This window comes from Mesoplodon mirus (genome assembly GCF_964341445.2).
Source record: "Mesoplodon mirus genome assembly, chromosome: 19".
NCBI classification, from domain to species: Eukaryota; Metazoa; Chordata; class Mammalia; order Artiodactyla; family Ziphiidae; genus Mesoplodon; species Mesoplodon mirus.
The window spans coordinates 9,167,696-9,193,299 of NC_138995.1; the positions used below are offsets into that span (position 1 = coordinate 9,167,696).

The 25,604-nt window shown below is 42.8% G+C and overlaps 2 protein-coding genes across 3 annotated transcripts in view; one reads left to right on the forward strand and one right to left on the reverse strand.

Annotated features, from left to right (window-relative positions):
• Window positions 1-23,130, forward strand: part of MAF (MAF bZIP transcription factor) — a 362,167-nt gene extending 339,037 nt beyond the window's left edge. The window contains exon 3 of one of the 2 annotated variants that reach the window (XM_082607917.1): window positions 23,048-23,130. Coding sequence is in view for 1 of the 2 variants with exons in the window: in XM_082607918.1 (XP_082464044.1) it covers window positions 23,048-23,078 (31 nt within the window). In the remaining variant the exon portion in view is untranslated. The remainder of the gene's footprint in view (window positions 1-23,047) is intronic. The other variant, XM_082607918.1, reaches the window with a different exon arrangement.
• A 1,044-nt stretch (window positions 23,131-24,174) lies between these two features.
• WWOX (WW domain containing oxidoreductase) overlaps window positions 24,175-25,604 on the reverse strand; it is a 984,723-nt gene continuing 983,293 nt past the window's right edge. Inside the window, exon 9 of the mRNA XM_082607915.1 lies at window positions 24,175-24,370. Coding sequence (XP_082464041.1) covers window positions 24,182-24,370 — 189 coding nt within the window. The 3' untranslated portion in view covers window positions 24,175-24,181. The remainder of the gene's footprint in view (window positions 24,371-25,604) is intronic.

The window sequence follows — 25,604 nt, forward strand, 5'->3', positions numbered from 1 at the left end:
TGGAATTTACTTTCATCCACCCAACCGCATCATTCAGTGGCCTAGAATTTGAATGTTGGGGGTTTGTTCCCTGCAAACCACGGCCCCAGAGAACACCACCAACAGCCTCACCAGTGGGGCGACCAGCTCATCCCAGTTTGTCCTGGACCTCACTGCTTTTAGTGTGCACAGTCTTGCGTCCCAGGAAGCCCCTCGTTCCCGAGTAAAGCAGGCAGGTTGGTGACACAAGTCCTTAAGAGTGACCAGACATCTTTCATGTGCTGCACTTGACATAGGAGCATTGGGTGTCCGTGCAAAGATGCCAGCTCAGCAGAAGTTCAGAGCAGTGGAGGGAGAATCTGGTAGAACAGTGAGTTACAAAGTCAGGAGCTGCAAACCAAACAACCTGAGTCAGCCTTTCAGTGGGACGGTGGCTACGGACACAGCCTTGGCCACAGTGACAAACCACAACAGGGTTGCGACCTGGGGAGTGTAGTGAGAAGCCAGACCTAGAAAGGTGTCTAGATCCCCCCGGCCTGTGAAGACAGAAGTGACAGGAAGACATTTCATCTCCACTGGGTTCCCTTTGAGCCCTCACTTTCCCTGGTGACCACTTGCCATGTGCTCAGAGCAAACAAGGCCAGGGCCACAGAGAGGAACTGGGGTTTGGGGGTGGGGCGGAGTGGAGTCAAGTTCAGATCCTAGGACCCCTGAGAGAAAAAGATCCTGCCTGCCTCGAGTGGCCAGATTTAGCAAATAAAAAGAAAAGACAGCCAGTTACATTTGAATTTCAGACAAATGATGACTGACTTTTTTTTTTAGCATAAGTATATATATCCTATTATTGCATGGGATTACTTGCAAAAAAAAATTATCTGTTGCTTCCCTGAAATTCAAATTAAATTGAGTGTCCCGTAATAATCTGCAACCCCACTTCCCATTTCTAGAGAACTGTTCTGCCTTGCACCTGGTACCCGTGTTAGGCCCAAGAGGCAGTGCTGATAACATTCTGGCAGCAACAGCCCTAAGTGTTATATTTTAGCTCAAATTCACAGGATGGTCCCAGTCCTACTTTTTCTAACGCATGACCGTAAACTCCTAAATGAACTAAGCATTCAAAAGAAACCAGAAAGTCAGAGTGAACTATGGTGTCCCTGGATCTGTTGGATACAGTGGAGATCTAAAATTTAAAGAGAAAGGGTACCTCTTTCCTTGAACCCAGAAAAGCATGAAGTTTGCCTTGTGATCTCTCTTCTAACCAGGGACAACTTGGATGCTCGGAGAAACCGGTGTGCCATTGCCAAGCTGCCTTTGGTGGTAGTGGAGGCTGGACTTTGTCCAAGGGGACCAGAGGCGAGGCTTGACCTCTGTAGGTAACTTGTTACGGATGACTCCAAGAAGGAAGAGCCTCAGACAAGGTCAGAGTCAAGATCCTTTGGGGGTGACTGCAGGTCAGATCCCCGAGAACCACACATATAGGCAGGAGCAGAAATGAATGGGAGGGAAATGTGAAGGGATAGCAGGTGATACGAACCAGGTCGGCTGAGAATCAGGTTAGGAGGGAAACTGATCAAGGGAGAAAGTTACTGGAATATCGTGACTGGTCCCTGTAGGATGGTAAGACCACGACACATGGGGGGCATCTGGTCTAGTCAGATGCCTAGACCAGTGGTTCTTTTATTTATTAAAAAAATTTTTTTTATTGCAGTAGAGTCAATTTACAGTGTTGTGTTAGTTTCAGGTGTACAGCAAAGTGATCCAGTTATACATATATTCATTCTTTTTCAGATTTTCTCATATAGGTTATCACAGAATATTGAGTCAAGTTCCCTGTGCTATACAGGACGTCCTTGTTGATTATCTGTCTTATACATAGTGGTGTGCATACGTTAATCTCCAGCTCCTGATTTATCCCTCCCCTCCACGTTTCCCCTCTGGTAACCATATGTTTGTTTTCAATATCTTTAAGTCTGTTTCTGTTTTGTAAATAAGTTCATTTGTATCATTTTTAAAAATTAGATTCCACAAATGAGTGATATCATATGGTATTTGTCTTTTTCTTTCTCACTTATTTCACTTGCTATGATGATGTCTAGATCCATCCATGTTGTTGCAAATGGCATTATTTCATTCTTGTTTATGGCTGAGTAATATTCCATTGTATATATGTACCACATCTTCTTTATCCATTCTCTGTCGGTGGACGTTTAGGTTGCTTCCATGTCTTGGCTATTGTAAATAGTGCTGCTGTGAACATTGGGGCGCATGTATCTTTTCGAATTATGGTTTTCTCTGGATATATGCCTAGGAGTGGGATTGCTGGATCATATGGTAACTCTATTCTTAGTTTTTCTAAGGAACCTCCATACTGTTCTCCATAGTGGCTGCACCAATTTACATTCCCACCAACAGTGCAGGAGGGTTCCCTTTTCTCCCCACCTTCTTCAGCATTTGTCATTTGTAGACTTTTTGATGATGGCCGTTCTGACTGGTGTGAGGTGATATCTCACTGTAGTTTTGATTTGCATTTCTCTAATGATTAGTGAGGTTGAACGTCCTTTCACGTGCTTTTTGGCCATCTGTATGTCTGTTTTGGAGAAATGTCTCTTTAGGTCTTCTGCCCATTTTCTTGAGTGGGTTGTTTGTTTTTTTGATATAGAGCTGCATGAGCTGTTTGTATATTTTGAAGATTAATCCCCTGTGGGTCGCTTCGTTTGCAGATATTTTCTCCCATTCTGTGGGATTTGGGGTTGTCACACAGGGTGGGGTGTTACCAGTGGCATCAAGTAGGTCGAGGCCAGGGATGCTGCTCAACATCCTACATCCTGCCAAACCCTACAACACACAGGACAGCTCCACACAGCAAAGAATGATCGAACCCCACGCGTGATGCGCTGAGGTTGAGAAGTATCTGCCGGTACGACTGAGGAGGGAATTCGGGAGAGGGACAGGAAGGATGCCTGGATTCTGGGAGGCTTGGCTGGCAGCAGGGGATGGGAGAGGGTGCTTCCTGCCCTTCCTTCTGCTGCTGAATTCCATTGTCAACGAATAGTTCAAACAAGAACAGCTATCATGACCGTGATTGCTACTACTACCAGGTATCATGTGCCTAGGGCGCTAGGCATTTTTCTGTATTACTTTTACAACATATAACAACTGTGCATGGTCTGGTAGTTTTAGAGATTAGCCTTCCTTCCAGCTCCGCAGTAAAGAATTGTCAGCTGGTATTTACTAAATTAATTCCTCCTCCTACTTAACCTAGAGCCCATCCAGAGAGTTGCCCACACGAGAAGCAGTTTGATGCAAATCAAGGCTTGCAGTTAGAGCAGTTAGAGTTAGAGCTCAGTGGCTTTCAATGTGAGGGCAAAACAATGGGAACACGGGAAAAAACAGTCTTTTCTCTCTGCACTATGTGTGGCTTCTCTCTTGGGTTTACGTTCCCGTGGGCCAGACACCCTCCAGAGCAAGTGTAGGAGAGATAGATTGACTGCCAGTTGCTTTGAGGATTCCCCCAGGGCATCCCAAAGTAAATTTTGCATATGCCACATGTATCAGTTAGCTTTTGCTGTGTAACAAACCACCCCCAAAATGTAGCAGCTTAAAGCAGCAATCATTATAATCACTTACCTATCTGTCTGTAGGCTGAGGATCAGCTGATCCAGGCTGGATTTGACTGTAGGCTATGGACTGGGTTCCTATCTACTTGATGTGGCTCTCATTTTTTTGGACTAGTGGTCCTCTGGGAGTATTCTCCTCGTGGTGAAAGGCAGGAGCGTAAAAAGGCAGATCTAGCAATGCAAGAGCATTTCTGTCCCCTGCCTGTCTGTCTGCTCATAACACACTGCAAAGCAGGTTCCACAGCCAAGCTCATGGTGAGGCTCAGGTGGCTGGCTTCTTGCCCACTTAGGTCAGGTCTGACTGAGGCACTGGGTGGAGTCTACAGCTGGGGGGTTGTATCAGCTAGCCCTTTGCCACACAATCCAATGCAGGGGCTGTAACTTTACCTGCCTTAGGCCGGGACAGAGCTTCAGCAGTTTGTATTTTCAGACTTAAGAAACACACCTCGTGGCTCTTTCTTTGAAAGGGGCCTGGAGCAGACTTTATAGGTGACTCTAACTCTTCTGCATTTGAAAAATAAATGTGCACTAAAAGTAATTAACACATGTTGGTTCATGAATAATACACTATTTCACAACTATTTGCCGAGCATAATGAGACAAGCTACTAAATTGACAATGAGCGCTCTATTATGTGATTGCCAACTGTTTTATAAGATATCGAACATATTCATTTCTTCTGCCATCATGTGTATTATCAAGCTATTGCTTTTTAATAAATTAATTTTCCAGACATCTCTGGGGGGTCTTTGTTTGAAATCTGGCTGAGGGCAAAAATAAAATTAATTGTGTGGTCTGCATGGAACTACCAGTGTTTGCTGGATTACAAATAAGTGTTGCCATTGGCAGCCCTCAAAGAAAACACTGCATGTGGCATGCAAGGGTGAAGGGAGATACCTCTTCAGCCAAGGACAGTGTGAAAAGATCCAATGGTGCCTCAAAAATAAGAGGTTTCTTCCCCCATGAAGGTCTTTGGAGGCTGGGCAGATATCTCTGAGCAGTTTCTTAAAATATTTAATGAAAGCAAAAATTAGCATTCAATCCTATTCTGTTCTGCATACTTATTTTTAAATCTGCTTGTGTACTGTTTTTGAAATGTTACTGTTACTTTGTTGGGGAGTTTTACTGGCATCCCATCCCTTCCAGTGAGGCAAAGCTGGGTCCTCTCTCCTCTGATCCCACAGTATCTGCACTTACCTCCATCAGAACATTCATTGTGTGTACCTTCTTTATTACACTGCCCCAGCTGCACAGCTCTGGGAGAAGACATCCACACTGATCTCTGTAAATGGAACCCTTAGGGCCATTACATAAAGTCAAATGTGATGTTGCCCCTGTAGTTGTGCAAGGGTCTTAGGGGATCAATTTTTGGATCTGCTTCCAGTCCCTAGTTGGGCTCTAGGGCTAACACAATGTATTTCCCTCTCCAAATTTCAGGGTATGAAACAGGAACCATGGTAGGAGGTGCTTAACAACGGTTTGTTGAGTGAATAAATGACCCATCCTATGAATTGATTTCCCATTATTTAGGCATAGGTCCTTCTTCTTTGCATGAAAACCCTACCTGGGTAGTTCATTAAGAATGGCCTGTCCTCGTGGTAACGCTTTTCCAACTGTTATTGAACTAGAGTATTATTTCTGGGATTTCTGCCATGTCTAATCCTATCAAATACAGGGGTCACTGTGGAGGGAAAGTTTGGCTGCATGATCATCAAGAACAAATAACTACAGACACATTTATCTGGATAGTTCAGTTTTTTATTTGTCTGATTTTTACCAAACCTCACACATGGTTCTGTGCCATAGGTGCCAGGCAGGGAAGGCTTGAGCCCCAAACCTCCATCTGTTGATAAAATTGGGTTAAGTATGTTTCTAAGAGCTTTCTCAGTTAACTCCTCCATGATCTAGACTGGATACTGGACGGTATCAGGACTCCAACTTTCTTTCTTTGTATGTTAGGGATTTTGTCCAGTCAATTAAGGAACATCCAAATTCTGGAATATTATGCAGGTGTTACTAAAAGTAGAGTTAATACCATGGAAATGTTCTTGTACAAAGTTTGTACACATGGAAGAGCTTAAGTGTTAGAGTAGGAAGCAAACATGCCTATATTCATATCTCCCCATATTCATGGCTCGCCAACACAGACACTTTAATAGATCACAGTGCATTTTCTCTTTTTTAGGTGTGTACTGTCTACACAGTTATTTTAACACCATTATAATACTTTCTTTCCTCCTCTCTACTTTTTACAGTACGAGTACTCCTTTTATTGCTGGGTTGGAGTGAGCTCGTAGATAGAAAGACAGGCAGGCGGATGATGCCTGAGAGACAACTGATAATACATAGACAAAAGGCACACTCGAATCAAATGGGCAAAGTGTTTTCCTTCTGTGCTTGGTGCTGAGGCCACTGTCTTCTGGCCCGTGATGTAGGTCATTTTATTTCCACTTCTGTTGGCTTTCAGGACCTAGACTACAAACCCGTAGTGCTTCCTTCAGGTGCATATCTGATATTAGCTTAGAAAATAAAATTCAGCAAGAACTTACATCCTCTTTTCCCCTAGAAACCAGGTCGGAATACCAAAATGGTGCCATCTCCCACCCTCATCCTCACCCAGGTCATTAGTGTGCCTGATAGCGTGGGCTTTGAAGGTGTCGATATCCTGTCCTAGAAGAGCCCACTGGCAAAGAGCAAGCCCTGGGGATGGTGGGTGCTGTCTGAATGTCGCATCCAGGTGGGGACAGTGCCTTGGCTGCTCCTGCTCTTCTGCCTGGAAGCTATTTTCCCCCATTTTCCCAGAGGTCAAACTAATGTGACTACACAAAAGAACATGACATTTCTTATTTTAATTTGCTTTTTGGGTGACTTTTAAAATAGGTATTTGAACCATACCAGCCTGACAAAGTGCAGCCAGGTTTAGACAAGTGACAATTGTAAATTTGGGGCAAAGAAGTAGGGTAGAATGCAGCCCTACCCATAGCATTAGAAAAAGACATCACTGAGGGGAAGTGGGATCAGTAAAATGTGTTCACTTGACTTCACCCCCCCGCCCCCCAAAAAAAGGGCATCCAAGGATCTCAGGGGCCAATCTTGCTGTTAAATAAGTGCAATTTGTCCAGGAAAGTTGGGATATCATCTTAGAATATTAGCTTCAGAAAGGACACTCCACGATGGGAAACTGATATCCATTGCAAGCCTGTGTTAACCGTTGTCCCAGGCTTGATTGATTCCTTCACCTTTAAAAGCAACTACATGTTTTCTTTCTGCCGCTGCCGGTGGTACCCACAGAGGCAGCCCACCTTGGCCAGGCCAAAGGACAGAAGTCATGGCCAAATCAGGGCACCGCAAAGAGCTTCCCTTGTCATCACCTCCTCTGCATCCGTTCCTCAGAAAGTTTCTGTGCGATTCAATTCTAGATAGTGAACTGTATAAGAACCAGGGATGTTTCTTAAAGCAAGGACTTCTCTACCAGTTCATTCAGGAAGCATAGGATTAAATGCTAACATTCTCACTAGGTGATTGATGTTTACCTCTTCAGAATGGAGGATCCGATGTCGTGTTTTTATTATTTTATAATTTTTATAAATTATAAATGATAAATATAAATATATTTATATAAATATAATGTTTATATTAAATATATTAATATAATTTAATATTTATATTAAATATAAATATATTTATATTTAAATATGATAAATATAATTATAAATTATTTTATAATTTTTTTCCCATTAGCAACTGTCCTGCAAATTGCTAACAGTCTCCTTAAGTTAGGTGGTAGGGCTGTGTACTTAACACTGCATGCAAGAGGTCTGTAAAAACAGTGAAATTAACACGCAGGCTGTCTCTAGCTCAGAGGCATGGAAATCCGCTCCTTCCAGGAGAAAGGGAATCGAGGGCCTGTCTCACCACAAGTTAAGGACAAAACCCAGGACCTTGCACCGTGAAATGGAGTGATGGAGTCCCCTCGGCCCATGTCACGCCCCGGCCCGCTGGCCACTCTTCTGATAGCTCAGTTAGCATACATACCCCAGGGCTCCAGCAACCAGCTTTCCTCAGTCCCCTGTCCACGGACGGATGGAGGTACCAACCGGCCTGCACGCTGCCCCATTGGTCCCCTCCTCACTGCCCAGCACAGAGCACTGGGCCCCCGGCTGCGGGCTGTTCATAATTTCCTGACGCTTTGATGGCTTCTGAGCTCTCCGCACTTTGAGGGGGCAGGCAGCACCCTCAAAGTGCGGAGCAAATTCCACAGACAACGGGAAGGGATCTCGAACTGCAGCTGTAGGGACGGGGCAGCTCTCTAAAAGGCCATCAGGGAGACACCCTGCAAAATACCTGTCCTCTGAGTGAGCGCTGGTGCCCACAAAACTGTCCCGACAGCTGTGTTACTGTCATTGCTGTTTTCGTGGTTCCATCAAACCCTGCTTACCAGGGGGCAGGAGTGTCTAGAGGGGAGGAATTTAAAATGACCCTTACTAAGCTGCTGTGGACCAGGTCCTGGAGGCGGCCTTTATGCTGGCAAGGCCGTGTGACCTGTGTGCTGTAGCTCCGAGAGGGCAAACGATGCACCAGGATCACGCAGCTCAGTGGGTGAGGAGGGGCACGGAATGCGCCTGGTTGGGCTTCTTCTATCGCACTGTATTCGTTCTCCAAGAACATTCTGTTCTTGACCCCCGTTTTGATGAACGCCCACCTCGGCGTTGACTCACCCCGCCCCATCTCAGATCCAGCAGTGATGTTGCTGGAAGGAGAAATCGGGTCCACTTTGCACACGTCCAGGGGGCCCCGTTCTGATTGGAGTCTGTGTAAATGATCCTCCTCTTCCAACGGCCATAAAAGTGGTGGAAGGGGCCACGGAGAGGGCCCTCCAAGTGCCCACCCCGCCAGCACGACTACATTTGTCTCCCACGGCAAACTTCCTCGTGACTCAGCCTAAGTGGAACCATAAGAGAAAAGTTCACATGTTCAACCATAGCAAATACCGGCAGAGGGCCCTTCTCTTCTCCCCCTGAAACCTATCTTTGTGTATGTGTTAAAAAGTTAATGATCAAGATGCCAACCACAGAAACGGGAATGAGCCACTGAAGAACCCTGGCAGGGTCTCAGGAATCACGAAAGCCAGTCTGAAAACTTATGATCGCAGAAACGCGCTCAGGCCAGGTTGTGAAGATTCACTCTCAAGTGTTGAGAATTATTAGTGCATCTTCCTGTCCTGGAAGTCAAGGTCAGAGCAAGATCTGGTGAAGCCATTTCCCCTCAGTTTTATTGATGAAGCTTATGGTGCTGGTATCAGGGGATCACACTGATCTCGTTCTTATTTAGACTGATAGTGGGTGGATGAATTAGTTTGATATTTTTCTAGGTTATTCACATTTTCTTTCTAGATGCTGTACTTTGTATACTTTCTCCCAAATAGAAAGTAACAAAACTCAGTATTTTTAAAAATTGAAGTGTAGTTGATTTACACTGTTGTGTTAGTCTCAGGTACGCAGCAGAGTGATTCAGTTATATATATATATAATGTATATATATTCTCTTTCATATTCTTTTCCATTATAGGTTATTACAAGATATTGAATATAGTTCCCTTGCTGTTTATCTATTTTACATATAGTAGTGTGTATCTGTTAATACCAAACTCCGAATTTATCTCTCCCCCACTTTCCCCTGTGGTACCATAAGTTTCTTTTCTAATGTCTGCGATTCTATTTTTGTTTCGTAAACAAGTTCATTTGTATCATTTTTTTAGATTCCACATATAAGTGTTATCATGCTATTTGTCTGTCAGACTTACTTCACTTAGTATGCTAATCTCTAGGTCCATCCATGTTGCCGCAAATGGCATTATTTCATTCTTGTTTATGGCTGAGTAGTATTCCATTGTATGTATGTACCCCATCTTCTTTATCCATTCCTTTGTCGATGGACACTTAGGTTGCTTCCAGGTCTTGGCTATTGTAAACAGTGCTGCAATGAACATTGGGGTGCACGTATCTTTTCAAATTAGAGTTTTCTCTGGATATATGCCCAGGAATGGGACTGCAGGATCATACGGTTAACTATTTTTAGTTTTTGGAAGAACCTTTGTACTGTTTGGCATAGTGGCTGCACCAATTTACATTCCCACTAACAGTGTAGGAGGGCTCCCACACTCTCTCCAGCATTTATTATTTGCAGACTTCTTGATGATGGCCATTCTGACTGGTGTGAGGTGATACCTCATTATAGTTTTAATATGCATTTCTCTAATTATTAGCCATGTTGAGCATCTTTTCATGTGCCTCTTGGCCTTCTGTATGTCTTCTTTGGAGAAGTGTCTATTAGGTCTTCTGCCCAGTTTTTGATTGGGTTGCTTGGGGTTTTTTTGATATTGAGCTGCGTGAGCTGTTTGTGTCTTTTGGAAGTAGTGCCTTGTCAGTTGCATCACTTGCAAGTATTTTCTGCCATTCTGTAGGTTGTCTTTTTGTTTTGTTGATGGTTTCCTTTCCTTTGCAAAAGCTTTTGATTACGTCCCATTTGTTTATTTTTGCTTTTATGTCCATTACTCTAAGAGACAGATCCAAAAAACTATTGCTATGATTTATGTCTAAGAGTTTCTGCATATGTTTTCCTCTAGAATTTTTATAGTATCCTGTCTTACATTTTGGTCTTTAATCCATTTTGAGTTTATTTTTGTATATGGTGTTAGAGGATGTTCTAATTTCATGTTTTTACATGTAGCTGTCCAGTTTTCCTAGCACCACTTATGTATGTATGTATGTATGTATTTATTTATTTTATATCTTTATTGGAGTATAATTGCTTTACAATGGTGTGTTAGTTTCTGCTTTATAACAAAGTGAATCAGTTATACATATACATATGTTCCCATATCTCTTCCCTCTTGCGTCTCCCTCCCTCCCACCCTCCCTATCCCACCCCTCTAGGTGGTCACAAAGCACCGAGCTGATCTCCCTGTGCTATGCGGCTGCTCCCCACTAGCTATCTATTTTACGTTTGGTAAATAGATAGTGTATATATGTAGGTAGTGTATATATGTCCATGCCACTCTCTCGCTTTGTCACAGCTTACCCTTCCCCCTCCCCATATCCTCAAGTCCATTCTCTAGTAGGTCTGTGTCTTTATTCCTGTCTTACCCCTAGGTTCTTCATGACATTTTTTTTCTTAAATTCCATATATTTGTGTTAGCATACGGTATTTGTCTTTCTCTTTCTGACTTACTTCACTCTGTATGACAGACTCTAGGTCTATCCACCTCATTACAAATAGCTCAATTTTGTTTCTTTTTATGGCTGAGTAATATTCCATTGTATATATGTAGCACCACTTATTGAAGAGACTTTCTTTTCTCTGTTGTATATTCTTGTCTCCTTTGTCATAGATTAATTGACCATAAGCACGTGGGTTTGTTTCTGAGCTTTCTGTCCTGTTTCATTTGTCTATGTATCTGTTTTTGTGTCAGTGCCATACTGTTTTGATTACTGTAGCTTTGTAGTATAGTCTGAAGTCAGGCAGCCTGATTCCTTCAGCTCTGTTCTTTCTCAAGATTGTTTTGGCTATTTGGGGTCTTTTATGTCTCCATACAAATTAAAAAATTTCTTGTTCTGGTTCTGTGGGAAATACCATTGGCAATTTGATAGGGATTGCACTGAATCTGTAGATTGCCTTGGGTAGTACGATCATTTTAACAACATTGATTCTTCCAATCCGAGAACACGGTATATCTTTCCATCTGTTTGTGTCATCTTCAGTTTCTTTCATCAGTGTCTTATAGTTTTCAGAGTGCAGGTCTTTTGCCTCTTTTGGTAGGTTTATGCCTAGGTATTTTATTATTTTTGATGCGATGGTAAATGGAATCATTTCCTTAATTTCTCCTTCTGATGTTTCATTGTTAGTGTATAGAAATGCAACTGATTTCTGTGTATTAACTTTGTACTGAATTTGTTGATGAGCTCTAGTAGTTTTCTGGTAGCGTCTTTAGGATTTTCTATGTATAGCATCATGTCATCTGCAAACAGTGACAGTTTTACTTCTTCTCTTCCAATCTGGACTCCTTTTATTTCTTTTTCTTCTCTGATTGCTGTGGCTAGGACTTCCAAAGCTATGTTGAACAAAAGTGGCAAGAGTGGGCATCCTTGCCTTGTTCCTGATCTTAGAGGAAATACTTTCAGCTTTTCACCATTGCGTATGATGGTTTGTCATATATGGCCTTTATTATGTTGAGGTATGTTCCCTCTATGCCCATTTTCTGAAGAGTTTTTATCATAAATGGATGTTGAATTTTATCAAAAGCTTTTTCTGCATCTATTGAGATCATACAGTTTTCATCCTTCCATTTTTTAATGTGGTATATCACACTGATTGATTTACAGATATTGAAAAATCCTTGCATCCCTGAAATATGATCCTTTTAATGTATTGTTGGAGTTGGTTTGCTAGTATTTTGTTGAGGATTTTTGCATCTATGACCATCTGTGATATTGGCGTGTAATTTTCTTTTGTTTGTCATATCTTTGTCTGGTTTTGGTCAGGGTGGCCTCAGAGAATGAGTTCAGAAGTGTTCCTCTGCAGTTTTTTGGAATAGTTTCAGAAGGATAGGTGTTAACTCATGTCTAAATGTTTGGTGGAATTCACCTGTGAAACCGTCTGGTCCTGGACTTTTGTTTGTTGGGAGTTTTTCAATTACTGATTCAATTTCAGTACTGGTAATTGGTCTGTTCACATTTTCTATTTCTTTCTAGTTCAGTCTTGGGAGATTGTGCCTTTCTAAGAATTTGTCCATTTCTTCTACATTGTCCATTTTACTGGCATAGAGTTGCTTGTAGTAGTCTCTTATAATCCTTTGTACTTCTGGGGTGTTGGTTGTAACTTCTCCATTTCTAATTTTATTGATTTGAGGGCTCTCCCCTTTTTTCTTGATGAGTCTGGCTAAAGATTTCTCAATTTTGTTTATCTTTTCAAAGAGCCAGCTTTTAGTTTCACTGGTCTTTGCTATTGTTAGTGTCTATTTCATTTGTTTCTGCTCTGATCTTTATGATTTCTTCCCTTCTACTAACTTTGGGTTTCGTTTGTTCTTCTTTCTCTAGTTGCTTTAGGTGTAAGCTTAGGTTGTGTACTTGAGCTTTTTCTTGTTTCCTGAGGTAAGCTTGTATTGGTATAAACTTGCCTCTTAGAACTGCTTTTGCTGCTGGGGAAAAAAAAATTTAAGTCCAAAGTATTCAGGTACCATCCAGATTCCCAAGAAAGAAGTTGCCTTCTGCACCCAGGATTTCTCTCTACTTAGTAGTTACAGTAATGCTGCTGATATTATTTTGTGTAAATATTTAAAAAAAATTTTTTTTATTGGAGTGTAGTTGATTTACAATGTTGTGTTCGTTTCTGCTGTACAGCAAAGTGAATCGGTTATACATATACATATATCCACTCTTTGAGATTCTTTTCCCATATAGGTCACTACAGAGTATTTAGTAGAGTTCCCTGTGCTATACAGTAGGTCCTTATTAGTTATCTATTTTATATATAGTAGTGTGTATATGTCAATCCCAATCTCCCAATTTATCCCTCCCCCTGTTTCCCCTCTGGTAACTGTAAGTTTATGTTCTACATCTGTGACTCTATTTCTGTTTTGTAAATAAGTTCATTTGTATCATTTTTTTAGATTCCACATATCTTAGTATGATAATCTCTAGGCCCATCCATGTTGCTGCAAATGTCATTATTTCCTTCTTTTTTATGGTGAGTAATACTCTGTTGTATATCTGTACCACACCTTCTTTATCTAGTCCTCTCTTGACAGACATTTAGATTGCTTCCATGTCTTATAGCATTGCTATGAACATTGGGGTGCATGTATCTTTTCAAATTAGAGTTTTCTCTATATATATGCCAAGGAGTGGGATTGCTGGATCATATGGTAGCTCTCTAGTTTTAGTTTTTTAAGGAACCTCCTTACTGTTCTCCTTAATGGTTGTACCAATTTACATTCCCATCTACAGTGTAGGAGGGTTCCCTTTTCTCCACACCTTCTCCAGCATTTATTGTTTGTAACCTTTTTGGTGAGGGCCATTCTGACTGGTGTGAGGTGATACCTCGTTGTAATTTTGATTTGCATTTCTCTGATAATTAGTCATGTCGAGCATCTTTTCACGTGCTTTTTGGCTATCTGTATGTCTTCTTTGGACATGTAAATATTTCTTTTAAGGTTTTTTGATGAGTATATTTATTTAGAATAGCATAAGACATATAACTTTACTTTTCTAACAATATGTTTTCTTAAAACTTTACATTAGCAGAGGTCAAGTAGATAAACAAAATCAATACTTCCATTTATCATTTGGTTCAAACTTTTAGCACGCAGTAATAAAACAAAAAGTGGAAAGGGACTTGGCGTCCATCCACGGTCTGGGTTCTGCACGAGCTGGGTGTGAGTGCTCAAGGTTAATAGGAGGGCACTGAGGTGGGGAGGTAAGAGTTAATCCGACCTTGGCAACACGTCAAACTGCCGCGGAGGAAAGGCTCCCGTGGAAAACTCACCTGGCCCAAGCCACGGGGAGGTGGTGTTTGTACACACACCGCAATGGAAGGTGTAATTCACACAACCACCCAGTTACCTAAAACTATCCATTGACCCCATATAATCTACCTGCTTTTATTTTTCACGTGTACTTTACTTTGTGAGATGCCGCCCTCAAATTCCCCACCCTGTTCCCGTGGAACTTGAAAGCCATTTTGTTGGTGTCAGTGTGTCAGCCCAAGAGAACCTTCTGTAGGATCAATTACTGGACTCGAGTCAGCCCACAGCTGTGCAAGAATGCTTACAGAGGCAGCTGGGCACGTTTTATAAGCGTTGGCGTGTTCTGTCTTTGTTTTTATAACTTTTACTTTTTATAATGTAATATGGCACACTTCCATTGTAGAAAATGCGGAAAATATGGATAGGCATAAAGAAAAAAAGGCACCTACATTTCCCCTGCCCAGAGATAACCATTATTAACACCTTACAGTTCTTTCTCTCAGTACATAATTTACATGCACAGAAACACGAATATATTTGTTTAACAAAACAGGATCATACCCTACAGATTCTTCCGTAACCTACATTTTTCACCTAGTATGTTAAAAACATCATTTCAGTCAAGTAAATTTCTTCCACAGCATCATGGTAGTCAGAAAGTCCTGACCCCAGCTGTTGGACATTTAAATTGATATCAGGTTATTATAAATATTATTATTATGAATTATCATGGCTTTAAGAAAAATATTTCTCTTTGTCCTGGAGGACAATACCATTTCTGTTAACAAACAGGTATCTTAAAAGAAACAGTGGCCTGTGTTCAAAGGGTTTGAAATGAAACCCAGTTAAATAGTTTGTTTTTAATAACAATACTTCTCTGATCCATTAGTATGTTAATGGAGTTTTTGAATTCCAAAACTCCTGACACGTCTATACACACACACATATACACAATCACATACACTATCATCTGTGCAGGCTGGGAGAAATGCCCTGTTTTAGAGTTCTAAACTTTATAACTTGAATTTCTAAGTCCAAGTGTCTGGTTATTAATCATGTCATTGTGATTTTATTTATTTTAATATTTTATTTAAAATACTAATAATACCATTGTTACATTGAGATTTTATATATATGTGGTATGTATATATATGTGTGTGTATGTATATGTGTGTGTGTGTGTGTGTGTGTGTATATATATATGTATATGTATGTTGATTTTGTCCATGTCATTTACTTCTATGTTTTGACTGAAGCTGTGAAGGCTTTGGGAATATTTAGGGAGATTTATGCAGGCTTCTAGAAGGTTCTAGAATCTAGCTCAAGAAACAGGATGGTCTGACTGAAATTTTTCCTACATCATCTGGGAAGGAACTGCTCAGCTTCTCTCCCTGAAATGAGCTTGAGAGCAGCCACTAATAAGAGTGAAAAGCAAGGGCTTCCTCATCAGGTCCTTCGAATCTAGGCCACACCAGGTAAAATTCCCCGGGACCAAGTCTAAGGGCCAGCCTTGCCTCAGCAAACCGGGCCGAGAATTCTGAACGTTTACCATCGTGGCCAAGAAAGTCTTCCGACTTCCTCAGTAGGTTCTGAGGCAGCTGAACAATGAACGCTATAGCATCTTCAAAGGCTGGCAAAACCAGCTGACCCAAAGTTTAGCTTGATTCTTTTGCATTCAGCCCTTTTTTATTTCGCTGACACAAGGCTCCTGCCCTCTTCTGTCTTGGTTCCAGAGGGAAGGAGTTTTCTATACCCGGGAACTTGCATAGGCAGCCCTGAGATTAATGCTGCCAAACACCGGATGGGCAGAGTATCTGGGGAAAATAAACGGGTCCACAGCAAGTGGGTAAAAACACACCTGTTCTTCTCCAAGAATACTCTTGGCAGGTATGAAAACTAGCCATGTGGGCAGCCCAGAAAACGTTTCTTGACAGTAGGTATCCAGAGACTTAAAAATTCCCATATTGTTTGACCTTACATCCTCTTTGGAATCCATGTTAAGAAAATAATCAAACTAGTCACCCCCAATCTTATGCAGTTATATTTATTAAAGCAATATACTAGTGAAAATACAGTAATGGGGGAACCCTAGCTGTCCGATAACAGTAAAGGTTACTATGGTATACCTGTTTACTGAATGCAGGATCATAAAGGTATTAAAAGATGTATCGAGAATGTATTCAATTTAAAATATATAAAACTGTGTATGGAGTATAATCACAACTATATAAAACTGAAGCTAAAAAAAGATGCAAGTAAATTTTAAAACGCATTTATAAAAAGTGTGAAAGGTAATATATCAGAACATTTACAGTGGTTGTCTCTGAGGGGTGGGACTTTGGGAATATTTGTTTTTCTGATGTTTTTCCCCAAGTTTAAATGCTGAGCATACATTTTAACTTTCTAATAAAAACAGCAAACAGCAATACATTTTGTAGAACAGAAAATTGTTCAGCAGTTATTTCTAAGATCAACTGTCTTTAAATACAATGATAGACTTTTTTCCCCCTGAAGCGATCTCATAAGTCACCTTTAAAAGATATAGAGAAAGAATAAAACTATATTCGGGTAGATTACTAACGAACTCACACTTGTTCAGCTTAGAGGAATCTAGCCAATTGTGTATATAGAAAATAAAACAAGGGAGAGATAAGTTGGAGGGGTAAGAGAAACCACGAATGTATCGTGGGGTTGGGACATAGGAGCTCAGAGAGGTTAAGTTACTGGGACAACATCACACAGGAAGTGGTGGCCCCAAGATTGAAATATTTTCCTCACTGGTAAAAAGGGGACAGCGACATTTAATTCAAAATTCGTGAGATTTAAATGACCAAAACCAGCATTTCAGTTAAGTGTTTTGCACAAAGTATTGGTAAGGGCTCAGGAAATGATACTTTAGGTGAGAAAGTGGACTTTCTCACCTAAGGTCCCCAGCATCAAACGAGAAACTGTCATGATTCCAAAGTGAAAGAACGAGCCCCTCATGGACCTCAAATAAAACCAGGAAAGTTGGAGGAAGGCACGGAGCCTCTTTAATCTGAATGAATGATGGAGAGCCTCTATTTGCATGGACCTATTTCAAAAATTAAAAGAAACTTTTATTCTCTTACACCTAAGATACAGCAGGGCATGGCCTTATAAACAGATCGGTTTAGAAGCAAGACAGTCTTTCTGAGTGGTGTGGCTCATCTCATAAAAGCAGACAGCACTTCAGCTAGGGGGGAAGTACATAAGCCAGAATGAACCAAAGGGACTTAGGTGTTGGTTTTGGTCTTTGCCTGGCATTCAGATGGGGTCCATGTTGTGCTACAGTTGGTGACTGAAAAGATAAAAAAAAAGGCAGGACATTTACTGATTGAGTAATGTGGTAAAGATGTAGTGACATGGATGAACTGATTTTTTCTACCCAAACCGAATGTAGACTCACCTGGAATTTCCATTCTAATTAAAACTGTGAACTTGGTCCAGTGGGAAAATGAGAGACAAAATGCTTATACTTTAAATAAGGAGACTGGCTGCTTGGGGGTATTTTATATAAATAGTTATAGATTGTGACAATAGGCAGTTAAAATGTTAAAAAAAAAATTAAATAGCAACACCCAATGCTGATGAGGTTGTAAAAAACCAAACCAAAAAAAAAAAAAAAAAAAAAAAAAAACCCAGAAATATATACCTTCCGCTTCCCTTCCAGATCGCATATGGAAGTAAGTGTGCAGCAAAAGCCAAATAAGAGCTCTTAGATTCAAGAGTTTCAGGGATGCAGATGTATGCTGGGGAGGAAAATTAATAGAAGGAAAAAGCTGTGTGCATAAAGATGCTAATTAAGCTGTTAGTTCTAACAGCAAAAACTAGAAATAACCTGAATATCCTAGAGTAGGAGTTTCCAAACGATGGCCCACCAGCAAGACGATATATGAGGCATCCATTAAAATAACTGAAAACTGAGAAAGGAGATAATGGGGGGGGGGGAGATAAAAAGAAGGGCATGAAACCAAACAGTATGGAGCCTTGAAGGGTAATGAACAGAGATGAAAATCTGTTAGGATAGTGGTAGTTGAGCCCGTCGTTTTCTTTTTAAAATTCACCTTTATTGTTAGTATAGCATCTCGTCAAGTAGACAGAATTCAGAGAAGTTTTTTCAGTCATCATGTGCATCATATTATGTGATATTATTTATTATTCTAAAATGAATTCCAACTAGTTTGGATATACGGAAAGGCACAAAAAGTTAACAGGGTAAATACCGCTCTTTTAGGTGTTTTAAAAAATGTAAACTTCTCCAAATGGTACCTGCTGGGGCCCCGAACGGGCAGCCATTTTGCGAGCCAAGGCTTTCCGGCCCAGCGCTGACCTTAATGAAAGTAATCGGGCCTCCTTCATGGAAGTTCAAAACCAAACCACCCATCACCCCATTTTAAAGAGCAAAACCACAAGCCACAGCTTCAGTCATTGCCGGGGACGCTTCAGTTTCCTGTTTCCTATTGAAAAGTGGCAGAAAGGTCTCCCTTCATCAGCCGTGAAAGTGGAAACCGGCAGCCTTTGGGCTTTAAAGACACAGGGAAAATGACGGTAGAAACTCTGGCTCCCTCTTCCTGTCCTGAGCGGATTCTGTGGCCCTGGGGCAGTGGTGGAGGACTCTGGACATTGAGTCCATCGGAGGCTAAACCCAGGGGAAAGAAGGCCAGGTGCAGGCCTGTTTACAACCAGAACAGGAGAAAAGGTCTACGGGGCTGAAGCCAGTATTGCTGGGTAAACGTCATGGACAGAATTTGTAGAGGCACCAGGAGTCGAAGCAGATCCCAGGCTTGGAGAGGAAGCCAAAGAGTCTTCCTTCGTGAATAGTTCACCCATTGTATACGTTTGTTACTATGTATACTGGTGGTCTACAGGCCACCCTTTAAACAGTGGGATGCAGTGGGAGGCGCATGGACCTGGAGGCGGTAGCCCTGGATTCAGATGCTGACTCTGCTGCCACCAGCTAGGGGACCATGGAAAGGTCACTTATCTTATGCTTATCATCTGAGCATAAAGGAAGAAGGTGGGTATGATTTGCCTAGACTGGCAACTGGCACATAGTAGATGCTCAATAAATACTACCTGCAGGGCTTCCCTGGTGGCGCAGTGGTTGAGAGTCCGCCTGCCGATGCAGGGGACACGGGTTCGTGCCCTGGTCCGGGAAGATCCCACGTGCCGCGGAGCGGCTGGGCCCGTGAGCCATGGCCGCTGAGCCTGCGCGTCTGGAGCCTGTGCTCCACAACGGGAGAGGCCACAGCAGTGAGAGGCCCGTGCACCGCAAAAAAAAAAAAAAAAAAAAAGTACCTGCAAATAGTGGTATTGATGATGGAAAACTAGGTACATATTACATATGTATTACATATGTATATACATATACTATATATATATATCTATCATGACAGATGGTGAGCAGTAGTCCTGGGTTTAGAATAAGCTAACAAAGGAATGAGGCTTTATGCTACCCACTTGCTCACCTGTCCAGGAATTGCCCCACAGAATCAGCCAAAGAAGTAAGATGCATCTGGCAGGAGCAGTGGACCACAGGGACTGGCACCGTCTGACTGAGTGGATTCAGGGCATAATGGGTAAGAGGAGGCCTGGTTTTTGTTCTGGGGTCTCTGTTTATCAAGTAACCCGGAGAAGTGCTGGTAAAGTTGATTAGGACCTGTGTACCGTGAAGACTCCTATTGACCCAGGATATAAATTTTTTTCATAGCTCTAACTGTGGTAGGGGTGTTACCCTAAACTTTGAATTTCCATAATGTGGCACTCCGTGTATGTTTGTTGGATGAATGATTGTATGAAGACTTCGTCTGACTTAGGGACCTTCTTTTCTTTTTTTTTTTTTAATTGACGTGTAGTTACTTTATAATGTTGTGTTAGTTTTCGGTGTATAGCAAGCTGATTCAGATCTATGTATTCTTTTTCATATTCTTTTCCATTACAGTTTATTATAAGACATTGAATATAGCTCCCTGTGCTCTACAGTAGGACCTTGTTGTTTATCTATTTTGTATATAGTAGTTTGTATATGCTAATCCCAAACTCCTCATTTATCTCTCCTACCCTCTCCTCTTTTCCCCTTTGGTAACCATAAATTTGGTTTCTCTGTGAGTCTGTTTCTGTTTTCTAAGTAAGTTCATTTGTATCATATTTTAGATTCCACATATAAGTGATATCATAGGATATTTGCCTTTCTCTGACTTACTTCACTTAGTAAGATAATCTCTAGTTGCATCCATGTTGCTGCAAATGGCATTACTTCGTTCTTGTTTATGGCTGAGTAATAGTCCATTGTATATATGTACCACATCTTCTTTATCCATTCCTCTGTCGATGGACATTTAGGTTCCTTCCATGTCTCGGCTATTGTGAATAGTGCTGCAGTGAACACTGGGGTGCCTGTATCTTTCCAAATTATGGTTTTGTCTGGATATATGCCCAGGAGTGGGACTGCTAGATCATACGGCAACTTTATTTTTAGTTTTTTGAGGAACCTCCATACTGTTCTCCATAGTGGCTGCACCAATCTACATCCCACCCACAGTGTGGGAAGGTTTAAGGGAGCTTCCTGATTGAGGCGAATGCTTCCCTCCCCTGGTCAAGTTCCCTCATGCATCATCTTACCTCCTGATGCAGGATTCATATGGGCATCAGCACAGAGGCCTTAACGGTGCAAGGAGGTAGCAGGAGATGCTCCCCTGGTTCTCTGGTATTTTGAACATGACCTTGCCTGATGACACTCCGACATCTTTTGTGCCGTGGCTTGACTCCCCCTTCACCAAATTCCTAATGCTGAGCTACAGTCAGACCCGTAATGTCACTTCTCTGCTCAGCCTGAGATGTTAAAACGGTGCCTCCTATTGGAAAGGACATTCTCAGCTTCTTGAAGGATCGGTGGCCTTGGTGCAGGGAAGTGTGTGACTTTGAAAAGAAACAGGCCTGGGTGTGAACAGCAGCTCTATTACTTACGAGCTGTGTGAACAGTGGCAAGTTATGAAACCTCTTGGCCTCAGATTCTTTATCCATAAGACGGGAAGAGGAGGCTGCCTGGGAGGACCTTGGTCACATTAGACGTAATTTTGCAGCCTGCCTGGCACAGTGGGTGGCTTGCGTGCATTCTCACAAGGATGGGAATTATTTTCATGGACGTAATGCTCAGTCACCAACAATCATCCTTTCTTTCAAAGGTCATTTATTAAGCACCTTCTGTATAACAGGAATAGTTCAAGGCACGGGGGCCACAGTTGTGAACAAAACAGACAAATCTGAGAGTTTATATTATAGGAGGTGGAGAGAGAAAATAGTAAATAGACATACAACTTGTCCAATAGTATTAAGTGGCATGGAGAAAAATAAAGGGGAGGGGTGGGCAGATGGGGTGCCACTGTGAATGCAGTGGCCAGAATGTCACCTCATCAGAAAGGGAGAAACCAGAATGCAGTGTGGGAAGAAGCCATGCATGTCTCTGGCAGAAAGCAATTCAGCAGAGGCAACAGCAAGTATAAAGTCCTTGAGTAGGGAGGTTGCTTGGCTTATTTCAGGAGCACAAGAAGGCTAGCGTGGCTAAATGCAGTGAGTGAAGAGAAGATGCTAGAACATGAAATCAAAAAGTCTGCTGTGGACCAGATTATGGGAGAATTCCTTGGCTGTGGTAAAAAAAAAAAAATTTGGACTTTAGTGAGTGAGATGAGCAGTTGTATCGGTTAGTGTTTGCTGTGTAACAAGTAACCCTGAAACTTTGTGGGTTAACATGACAAACATATTTTTTGCAGTTCTCTGGGTGGACTGGGGTATTTCTTCTCCTCTGGGTTGGCTCGGCTGGGGCTACATGGTCTGGGATGGCCTCGCTTGCACGTCTAATGGGTAGTCTGCTGTTGGTTTGGGGAGCGTCCATGTGGCTCGCGTTGCCCAGCCGGTTAACCCAGGCCCATTCGTAGGATGGTGGTTGCAGGATTCCAAATAGCAGCAAAAAAGGGCAAGCCCAGTGCACAAGCACATTTTAAATTGGCCAAAGCAGGGCCTCCCTGGTGGCGCAGTGGTTGAGAGTCCGCCTGCCGATGCAGGGGATACGGGTTCGTGCCCCGGTCTGGGAGGATCCCATATGCCGCGGAGCGGCTGGGCCCGTGAGCCATGGCCGCTGGGCCTGTGCATCCGGAGCCTGTGCTCCGCAACGGGGGAGGCCACAACAGTGAGAGGCCCGCATACCGCAAAAAAAAAAAAAAAAAAAAAAAAAAAAAAAAAAAAAAAAAAAAAAAATTGGCCAAAGCAAGTCATGTGGCCAAGGCCAGAGTTAGAGGACCACCCAAGGTGTGGAGACTGGGAGGAGAATTACAATGGCCACGTTTGCAAATAGGCTACTGCAGAAGCACTGGAGGGTTTGGACCAGAAAAGTGACATTATCTGATGAATAGTTTGAAAGGCGCTACGACAATTAGGATTTTGTGAAGGGCGAATATAGCCAGATGGGAGGACGTAGCGAGGCTATGGACCACTGGAAAGCACTGGTGTTTGACTGATCACAGAGCCAGAGGCCCAGAAATTCATGATGTTGTCTGGGCTGAAGCTGCCACTGTCAAGAGGAGGAACAGTGACACACACCCTCTGCCCCCACCTTCCTGGTATTTCAGCAAAAGCTTTCTCTCCACCTTGCCAAAGTGGCCTTTCTTACATCCCTGCAGGAATGGCCTGGAAACCACAGTGTAAGTGATAACAGGATGAGTGGGGTAGAGCCTCCAAACCACCCCCCTATTCTCCTAAGTAGAGATGGTTTCTCATCACCAAGAACTTGGTAGTTACAGGGGGAACAAACCATCAAGGGACTGAAATGATCCACGATCCATGATAACAAAACCTCTTAAGGCGAAATTAAGTGATAGTCACTTTTCTTTTTCTTTCTCTCTCTCTTCAACAGAAAATATGATGCTGGCATGCTAATTGCGTGAGACAACTCGGCCCACAGACAGCCACAAAGCACAAAAACGAAACAAAACTCAGAGAAGAAACGAGAATGGTGTTTTCCTGGCGTCTACAAGAAGCGCTTTATTTTTCCTCTAGATTGCTTTTCTAAAAAAACAAAACAAGACAAAAAACAAAACTGAAACAAACATTTAAAGGAACAAGACAAAAAAACTTCAGGTGATACTATTCAAGCATGTTCTTTTATTAAGCGTAGGATGAGAGGAACAAGAGGACATTGAAGCAGGATGCTGAACAGACACACTGAGGGGCTGTGAACCTCCGCGATGGCGTTGTTTCTCGAAACTGTGAGTGAAGCATGGAGGGAACAGCTTTTTATCCCCCATCCCCAAAATATCCTGTAAGGGCGCAAGACTTCCTTTCCTGCCTGTCAAGGTATCTAGGGAATGATTTGCAAAATTTGTTTGTTATAATCGCTAAAGAATCTTTTGTATAGCTTTGGCCGGGGAGTCGGTGGACCAGTACTTGGCGACCCAGTCATTGTGTCTCTCCCACCCATTTCTAAGTGTCACCTCCGTCTTGGCTGGAACAAGGTTCAGAGGGTCCTCTCTCCAGTAGTTGCCAAGCCCACTCCGACTTGATCGGGCTGAAGGAAACGGTTATCTCCTGGATCAGTGCAGGAAGGATAAACACTGGCCTTTTTCTTCCCTAAATGAGAAAAAGCCAGCTCCTGGCTACAGTGTGGCCATGGAGGCTGTGCCTGGGGCGGGGGAGTGGGGCACCAGGCTGTCCTACACGGTGAGAATTGCTCGTGCTTCTACTGTGAGACGAAAGAACCTACCAAGCAGCTAAGCGTCACTTTCAAACGGGAGCAGAGGGACCCAAGCGTACCCCAGCCCCAGAAGAGACGCATTGTTGTCCCTTTACCCCCAGAATTCCCTGCTTCCCATTGGTACCTAACATTTTTCGCTCTGTTGTGACTACTCTTATATCCTTGACTCTAGCGGATCTGGGTCGGAGGGACATGGACAGCCCTGGGACGATAAGTTGGAAGGGGTCCAGCGTTGGCAGTTACGCCCGAGCGCTCGCGCATGGTGGGCATGTGTGCTGATCCTTGCCGAGCGCCCACTTAGCCGGACGGGCTGCCAAGTCCTTCCTGGACCAGCCTCTCGCTGAGCGCCCACAGGGCCCGGGCCGTGTCTTCACTCTGGGCTTCCGTCGAGGGCGTGCAGCGGCAGCAGTTGTTGAAGTACATCCCTCCCAGACCCTCCAGTTCTGGAGCGGCAGCGCAGTAGACGGTGGTGGCGGCTCCCTGTTGCTGGAAAGCAAAGAACAAAGACCACAGAACATGTTTTTTAAAGAAAAGAGGTGATGGAATGACTTTCTTCTAACTGGGAATGAGCAAGAGTCTCTCCCCACCTGGTTCCGATGCATCTGGATCTCAGCACGGCCGAGGGTACTGAAGTCAAAGCACACGACTGTAAAAGGTATGAGGGGACCGTCCTGGGAAAACGAGTTCATAAACTCCGCTCGTAAAGCCAGGGTGACTTTTTACACCTCATACAGGAAAAAGCTTTGAAAACAGACACGTCTATCCGTTAATCACATTAGATGTCTCTTCTGAGCAACGAGAAGAAGATGGGATCCTTTTGAACACGCGAGAACAAATTCAGCCAACTTCCTCACTTCTCAACGCGGAATGTCATTTGACACCGAGAAGTTTCTAGAAACTTCTCTCTGAACTAAACCAACCACTCTAATCACGGCCCATCAGGTAGACAACCAAGCTGGACTGGCGCCAGATTTTTCCTTATTCGTTGCCCATGGGGCTGCTAGAGGAAGGGTTTGTGCTGCTGTGTTAAAATGTTTGAGACCCACGTATACACATATTCCCCACCATCACACATGCCTCATGCAGACACAAGACACGTTTGTGAATTTATCCTTATCCTGGAAACCTTTTTAGAAGTGTCATACTCAGCCCATACTTGCAACGGGACAGTGGCTTGGGGGACCATGTCCTCCCAGCCCCTTTCAAAATGCAAGTTGTAATGAGTGCAATTGATCACTTCTGATTGACCTTTTGAGTAGCAGTTGGCGCTGTGGCTAGGGGTGTGTGTGCCAATGGGGCACCATATCCTCCGGGCTGACAGTACTGTCAGGGATGCCAGAAAGAGGGCAAGAAATCACTTTGCTTTGCAAGCCGTAATTAAAAATAATAGGCTGGTGTTCATAGGGGGACACCATCGGCACGGCTCTCATTTGAAACCCATACAGTTTATCTGGCGTCTTATGATTATTTATGTGCATCACAGCCCTTGCTGCATCAACTAATTATCAGTTGATAGAGGAGGGGGGTGGGAGGCAGAGGAGAATGGAGAAAGATAACTGGGGATAAGGTCAACATTAAGAAAACATTAAGGACGTCTAATTGCGAGGGAAATGAGTTTCCATCCCCACCCAAAAGCTTACTCTGTTTCTCCCCCTACAGGGTGTAAACTGTGCCCAAGCAGAGAGCTTACTGGAGACCATCCCCCCCCACAGGGTTTGGT